Source organism: Myotis davidii, unplaced genomic scaffold, assembly GCF_000327345.1.
Source record: "Myotis davidii unplaced genomic scaffold, ASM32734v1 scaffold217, whole genome shotgun sequence".
Taxonomy (NCBI): domain Eukaryota; kingdom Metazoa; phylum Chordata; class Mammalia; order Chiroptera; family Vespertilionidae; genus Myotis; species Myotis davidii.
The window spans coordinates 7,882,217-7,890,308 of NW_006290034.1; the positions used below are offsets into that span (position 1 = coordinate 7,882,217).

Below are 8,092 nucleotides of genomic sequence, written 5' to 3' on the forward strand. Positions count from 1 at the left end.
CTTGAAGAAGACGAAGAAGAAGAAAAAAGTAAAGATACAAATTATGAGCAACAAATACGCATCTATCAACAAGTGAATCTAAGAATCAAATGAATAATTCATCTGATGAACAGAATGAACTGGTGATTATAATAGAATCATGGACATAGAAAGGGAATGGACTGTCTATTCTTGGGGGGAAAGGGGTGTGGGAGATGCAGGAAGAGACCTGACCAAAATCGTGCACCTATGGATGAGGATAGTGGGTGGGGAGTGAGGGTGGAGGGTGGGGAGGGAACTGGGAGGAGGGGAGTTATGGGGGGAAAAAAGAGGAACAAATGTAATAATCTGAACAATAAAGATTTAATTTAAAAAAATAAATAAATAAATGCTCCCTTCTGGTGAAGTTTTGTAAGTCTCATTATCTCCTTCAATGGTATATATAATTTCAAGGTGAATTATAGCATATCTAAAATGGATAAAACCATGGACAAAGGGACCACAGCTTTGGTCGATCCAGTGACAGGCTGTGTATAGGACAGACTGGAATGGGACAAGCCTGGGACAGGGGGATTGATGAAAGCTTAACTAGCAGGCTTTACCAATAGCCCAGGCGGGTGTTAATAAACTCATATAGGAAGAATCAGAACAAAATGGAAGGAATACATGAGAAAGGCCTGTTGGGTGAGTAGATCTGGGGAGAGGGAGAAGGGAAAACTGACGGAGGTTTTGAGCCAGCTAGATGGCAATCACGAAGAATATGTGAATATGAAGGATAAACAGAAATAAAGAATGAGAGTTTGTGGATATGGATGTTGGAAAAATTGCAGTCAGACTTAAAAATCACCCACATCAAGGTGAAAGGTAAAACCATAGACTGTTGGCTTGCCTTTGTGAAAAACAGAGTTAATGAAGAGAAAGAAGTTGAGCTAGAACTTCAGGAACTCCAAGTCACAGGGGCTCCGGACTGTTTAGGGCAGGCAGTGCTCTCAATAGCCCAGGCACTGGGTTAACCCCTTTACAGAGTGCCCTGCTTCATTTACCCTCACAAGAATCCTATGCATCAGTTACCAAATCATCTCTATTTTAAATGTGAGAACTAAAGTACAAAGGGATTGGATTACTTACTTAATTTCACCATGATCAATCTATGGTGAAATTAAATTGTGAAAATCAGACGACCTGAATGCATTCCTTTCTTTTCTTTTTTAATATATTTTTATTGATTTCAGAGAGGCGGGGAGAGGGAGAGAGAGAGAGAAATATCATTGATGAGAGAGAATCATTGATCATCTACCTCCTGCATGCTCTACACTGTGGGGATTGAGCTCGCAACCTGGCTATGTGCCCTGACCAGGAATCAAATCATGACCTCCTGGTTCATAGGTCAATGCTCAACCACTGAGCCATGCCAGCTGGGCTAATTTTTAAAAAAATATTTTTATTGATTCCAGAGAAAAGAAAATTGTGTAAATTTAAGGTATACAATGTAACAATTTGATATATTTGTATATATAGTGAAATGCTCACCACAATAAGGTTAGTTAACACATCCATCACTTCACATAGTTAAAATTTTTTGTTTATTTGTAAGAACTTTAAAAATCTACTCTCTTAGCAACTTTCAAATATGTAATATAGTCACCATGCTGTCCATTAGATCCCTGGACCTATTTCATCTCATAACTGGAAGTTTGTACCTTTTGACCCCCTTCACCAATAGCTCTCAAACCCCCATCTGCTGCCCCCTGGCAACCACCAATCTGTCCTGGTTCTATATCATTTAATTGAAGTTGCACTTGCTGAGAATTAGTTCAAATGCATAAACAGAGGAATCTTATTTCATGATCAGAAGAACATCAGTCTAAGTGAAAACAATGACTTCGTTTAAGAGGTCAAAACCACAAAACTTACCATGTTGAGTTTATAGTAATATAAGGGACAAAGGAATACATCAAGTATCTTCAATTGGAAGCAAAAAAAAAGTGCTAATTTCTACTAAAGAGAAACATGAAATCTTATTTCTGGTTTACTAGCCTATTGTGATTTATCTAAGAATAGAGGAAATAGCCTACTTTGAAAAAGTCAGAATATGTAGGGCTGTGTCTTTATTTCTATATAGATAGCTGGCTGGCTGAAGAGAGGGGATGTGGTTAGCTCTGTAAACTTTAGCCAAAGACATTAACACCTCTTCAAAAATAGATATAGCAATGTTTTCCTTCCTGACATGTAGGTAGCTAACCTGGTTTCACAGCTTTTGGATGAAGTCTATGTACTTGATGATTGCCTGCTAATCTATGAATTATTAAGGACTATTCTGATATATAGAAACCATATGCTTTGTTTCCAATTACCTCCACTCTTTTGTGGTGGGTCATGGGAATGTATACCCTCTCTGGACAAGTTAGGAGTCACAAAATGCTCTAATTTGCAAAAAGTCCTGGAGAAAGTGTAGACCATGTAAGAACACACTCAAACTAAATTCTGAAAAAAGAGTTAGCCCACTTACACTTTGGTTTGCCAGGAATTATCCTGATGCAACAGGGTTTAAATTTCTCAATGATAAATGTTCATTTAGCTTTATGGCAGGGGTCTGCAAACTTAAATGGCCAAGAGTATATATTTTAAGCTTTAAGGGGCCATAGGGTGTCTGCCATAACTACTCAACTCTGCCATAGCCATGCTAAAACAGTCATAGATAGTATGTAAACAAGTGAGTGTAGCTGCATTCCAATAAAACTTTATTTACAAAAAAAAAAGAAAAAAAGAAGCAGGCTGGATGGGCCTGTGGGCTACAGTGTGCCAACCCTGGCTCTAAAGTGACAGTTCTTAAATTTGATCTGTATATCAAATCGCCCGGAGAGCTGGTTAAAAGGTAGGAACGTAGGGGGAATCAGCAATGTGTACGGTCCACAAGCGGCACGTGACTCACTTTGGAAGTCAATGTGGCACGCAGCTACTTCACCTAAGGTGGATGGCCCTCCTGTCCTGGATGTGGGCCAGCACTTCCTGCATTCTGTGGCAGAAAAAATGCAGCAACTGTTTTATCTTTCTTTGACCTTTCTAATAGAAGGGCAAACTTCCAGTTTCACTTCCAACCTTGAAAATGCATAAAATAATCCTGCTCAGATGAAATTAACATGAAACTGAGACTATGAATTTAAAAGAAAATCCTCAACTTAAACTAACAAGATTTCCCAACCAAAAATCTCTCTTGGCTACAAAATTAGTGGACAAGATTCTCACCCAAGATAGAGCTAAATCTGAAGGAATAGTTTACTGTGTGCTCCCTCCTCCCCCAAATAACTCCAGCAAAAGCCTGTCCTGGAATTCCACTGCTAACAAGGCACCGCTTTGTGTCTGGAGGTCTTTGCTTCAACAGAACCTCATTAAAACTCACATCAAGCCCTGGCTGGTTTGGTTCACTGGATAGAGTGTTGGCCTGGGGACTGAGGGGTCCCGGGTTCGATTCCGGTCAAGGGCGTGTGCCTTGGTTGCGGGCACATCCCCAGTGGGGGGTGTGGAGGAGGCAGCTGATTGATGTTTCTGGCTTTCTGTCCCTCTCCCTTCCTCTCTGTAAAAAATCAATAAAATTATTAAAAAACACACACACACAAAAAAAACTCACATCAAAACAGAAGTACAAAATCTCTGTGGACCTCTCGAAGCTCCTCCCAACTTTATTGATAGGAAATAAATTATCCAACTAAGTTCAGTTGTGTCCAAAAGAAAGTGATTTTTGATTTGCTTGTTTCTGTTGTAATTGCCAGAAATCAGTCACCTGATCAGTCAGAGAGGAAGCGATGTTCAGGCTGGGATGGAGCTCCGCCTCTTCTTCAGCTCTCCAGATTTTCCTAGAAAGGACAAGGAACAGCCAACAGTCACAGGGATGCTCATCGGGGGCTTCCTAAGGAAAGCAGGAGTGATCTGAGGCTCCACCAGGGAATGCAGCTCTTGCTGGGACTTGTGCTGACCCTGCTGTGAAGGGGGTGCTCTCTGAGAGCAGATGGTCTAATGATGACTAAGACCGGGCTCAGAACGCCTTGTATAGCTATCGCCCCAGCAGATACCACTAATGTACCAGCTAACAGAGGGAAGCCAGGCTGAGACTAGAACTCAACCAATATACTTTATAGATGTGTAGGGAGTAGAGATCTGCATTATATAGTTAGCAGTCAATATTTTAGGCAGCATGACTCTGGAGTCCAACATCCACAGGCTGGGCTTCTGAATGCTCCCCTTTTCCAAGGCAAAAGCAATCCTGGCATTTTCAGCAAAGTGGGGAGCCATTTTCCTGCGTGGTTTCCAACTTACAGAAAGAATCATAAGTTGGAGTCCCAGGTATTAGTAGCAAATGGCTAGCTAAGCCAGGGGCCCCAACATACTTACCCAACCTCCCTGGCCCTGGATGAACTCCCGGATGGCGCCATTCCCATTGATCATATCTATCATCGGGGTTGCCACCTGTCTTGCCATTTCTGGAGCTAGGCGGACCACACATTCAAGCAGTTTCACTGAAACTGCCAAAAAGGCTCTCTCATAGGCTAAGCTGGAATTCTGAGCACACCAGGCCTTGCTGAGAGATTTTACTGTGTTCTGAAGGACAGCTCCTACCTGGGGAGAAACATAGGCTATATCAGTGGAGTTTCACGAAAAAGTGCACGAGTCTGCAGGTATGGAATCTAGTAAAAGCAAGTGTTCCCCAGAGAGCAGCCAATGTCCACTGGTTGTATCTAAAGTAATGTGCGGGAGTAAATGGATAGGCTTTTCTCATTTTAGTATTTTATTTATTGTAATGACTATTAGAAAAACCAGAAGTAGCTCATCAAACCCATGATTTCAGATATTATTGCATAGGATAAACCAAATAATTGAAAGAGAGACATGCTTTGAAAGAAAATTATTAAGTACATGATAGTACAGCTGGTCATATTGTTTGAACGATTGAAGTCTGGGAAGTTACAAAGTAAGAAAAAAAAAAATAGTAGTCTTCCCGCCGAAACCGGTTTGGCTCACTGGATAGAGGAGTAGTTTTCCCCAAAAAATTTGGTCCAAAAGCCATTAGGTAGGCCTAGCTGGTTTGGCTCAGTGGATAGAGGGTCAGCCTGCAGACTGAAGGGTCCCGGGTTTGATTCTGGTCAAGGGCATGTACCTTGGTTGCGGGCACATCCCCAGTGGGGAGTGTGCAGGAGGCAGCTGGTCGATGTTTCTCTCTCATCGATGTTTCTAACTATCTCTCTCCTTTCCTCTCTGTAAAAACTCAATAAAATATATTTAAAAAAAAAAAAAGAGTAGTCTTCCCAAAAAAATTTGGTCCAAAAGCCATTAGGTAGGCCTAGCTGGTTTGGCTCAGTGGATAGAGTGTCAGCCTGCAGACTGAAGGGTCCCGGGTTTGATTCTGGTCAAGGGCATGTACCTTGGTTGCAGGTTCCCTGGCCCTAGTTGGGGCGCATGCAGGAGGCAACCAATCGATGTGTCTCTCTCACATCCATGTTTCTTCCTATCTTTCCCTCTCCCTTCCACTCTCTAAAAATAAATGGAAAAAATTCTTGGGTGAGGATTAATAAAAAAACAAAACACAAAACTATTAGGTAGGGCCAAGCAAGATCTATTGCAATGTGGTATAGAGGGAGGGGGCATGGCCATCAGAGCAGGGTGTCAGAGCCCAAACAAGCTGAGAAGGCATCCACCTAAGGGTAGCTAGATCTTGATATACAAATACTGTTTTCCATGAAAAGGAACCAGAGCTCCCTGGAGAGTGGCTGACTTCCGGATAAAGATGAGAAAATACAGATCTTCTGATAGAAATTAAGGAAGTACTCAGAAAATGACAAGGACATGCCAAAAAGAAATAGTCCAGATTGAAAGGACTCCCACTAGCCAGAGCTGGGTAAGGTTAACATTCAAATAAACAATGACAGTAACAGATTATAACCCATTGAATAAAGTAGGAATTCATAAATCTATGTTGATGTAAAAAATAAATTAATAGATTGAAATTTTGATGAGATATGGGATTTGTACATGGTTTCAAAGTTCTGCCCTATAAAACAATTAATTACAGAGGTGAAAAGAGTAACTTTACAGTGGAGAAGCCTTGCAGACACCATTGGGAGTGATTCAATTTACCACCAGTAATGGGACCAACTGAAACCAGTGCCACTTAATAGAATGACAACAACACAGCAAGACTTCTATGATTTTCCAAAGGTACATACCCTAAATCTATTCAAGAGAAAACGTCAACCACACCCAAGTTAAGGGACATTCTACAGAATAAATGAACCATAATCTTCAATCTCAAGGTCACAAAAATCAGTGAAAGACTAAGAAGCTATTACAGATTGAAGGAGACTAAAAGGTCATAACAACTTAATGCAATATCTGTGAATCTGGCCTATGTCTTTCTGCTATTAATGACATCATTGGGACAACTGGCAAAATTTGAATGGAATCTTAGGATGAGATGAAAACGTATCCATGATAATATCCTGGTTTTGATGGTTAGATTGTGATTATATAAGAGAATGCCCTTGCTTCAAGGAAAATAAAAGGATTAGGGGGTGATGGAATATCATGTTGGCTATTTATTCTCAAATGATTTAAGAGGGAAATTCTTTGTATAATACAAGCAACTTTTCTGTGAGTTTGAGGCTGTTTCAAAATAATCTTAAAATTAAAAAATTAAAAGTAGATTCAGCTCTCAGCTACCGAGGAAAGCATCAGTATGAGCAACTAGGAGTAATAAGGCTAGTCCTGCCTGAATGAGTAGTAGGTATACTCCTCACACTATGTACTCACAGATACAGAGAACAAACTGACAATTGCCAGATTGGAGGAGATTTGGGGGTTGGTGAAAAAGGTGAAGGGATTAAGAAGTACAGACTGGCAGCAGCAAAATAATCACTTAGGGATATAAAGTACAGCATAGGGAATATAGTCAATAATACTGTAATAACTATATATGATGCCAGGTGGTTGGTGGAAATACTGAGGGAACATTTTGTAAAGTATATAATTGTCTAATCACCATGCTATACACCTGAATATATTACAAAATAATATTGAATGTAAACTGTAATGGAAAAATAAATTTTAAAGAAGAAAAGAAAAAAGAAGTTACCTACTGTGTAACCCAATTAATTTTTTTCTTAGTTCTCAGTTTCCTTTCTGCTTAAATGGGTATCAAGCTAGAAAATACTTTCTGAGGACCTATTATGTATCAGGCACTGTTCTAGATTGTGTAAATACTGCAGTGAACAAAATGGGTTAGGTGTTTGCTCTCACAGTGTTACATGCAGATGGGGAGAGGTTGTGCTTTGAACAACAGTTTCTATGATACCTCATAAAGTGGTGTAAGGCTTACATGAGATAATAAGTGTAAAGCATTTACAAAATCCCCTGACACCTGGCTAGTGAAGAATTCATATTAACCATCACTACTGATGTTAATCAGCAACATTATAGAATATTGTCTATGGTCTATCTTTATATCCAATACAGAGCCCAAGTGCTTCTGTCCGTAATCAGTATTCTGTTGAAGAGCCAGATACTCCCTAGTGGGCTCCTGTACCATTATCCTTCATTGCATCAAACTTGTCCACTGCCCATCCTTCCTAATGTAATGTCACTGCTGGAGGAAAAAAGGTGCCCACATCCAAAAAAAGAAGCATTAAAGCAGGTGCATAAAAGAATAAAAAGTGCCTTATATATGCTCTATGCCACCAAGCACAGCTTTGACAAAAAAACAGTGTTAACAATGTGAAGGCTGACCAGCCTATGCCCAAAGCTTTTCATCTCAATACCACTTCGCCTTTGCTTAACTCCTAAAGAATTGGCCATCGGAAATTCGTGCTGTATCCTCTTGGATAAATATAAGTCCCCAAATCTCTCACAGAACATTTCTGGTCACACTCCTGGAGCAGTAAGAAAAGGGTATCTGAAATAGGAAAAAAGCAGTAAATAGAAAACAGTAGGAATTTGACCTGTCCCCGAGCAGTTTCTGCAATGACACTTCTGGCAGAAGCTTCCAGTTCTCCATTGAACTCGTCCCCCAACATCCGAAGGCGACCAGCAATGATGGCCACGTCAAAAGAGCAAGCCTCTGCTCACA

The 8,092-nt window shown here is 40.4% G+C and overlaps 2 protein-coding genes across 4 annotated transcripts in view; both read right to left on the reverse strand.

Annotated features, from left to right (window-relative positions):
* PTPN22 (protein tyrosine phosphatase, non-receptor type 22) overlaps nucleotides 1–4,385 on the reverse strand; it is a 51,700-nt gene extending 47,315 nt beyond the window's left edge. For 2 of the 3 annotated variants that reach the window (XM_006763026.2, XM_015563455.1), the window contains exons 1-2: nucleotides 4,369–4,385; nucleotides 3,761–3,833 (exon numbers count right to left, since the gene is read on the reverse strand). The gene's annotated coding sequence lies outside the window, so the exon portion shown is untranslated. Of the gene's footprint in view, nucleotides 1–3,760; nucleotides 3,834–4,368 lie in introns of those variants that run through there. The other variant, XM_015563456.1, reaches the window with a different exon arrangement.
* BCL2L15 (BCL2 like 15) overlaps nucleotides 3,621–8,092 on the reverse strand; it is a 6,493-nt gene continuing 2,021 nt past the window's right edge. Inside the window, 3 exon segments of the mRNA XM_015563531.1 lie at nucleotides 3,621–3,833; nucleotides 4,369–4,593; nucleotides 7,965–8,086. Of these exon segments, the coding sequence (XP_015419017.1) occupies nucleotides 3,816–3,833; nucleotides 4,369–4,593; nucleotides 7,965–8,086 (365 nt within the window). The 3' untranslated portion in view covers nucleotides 3,621–3,815.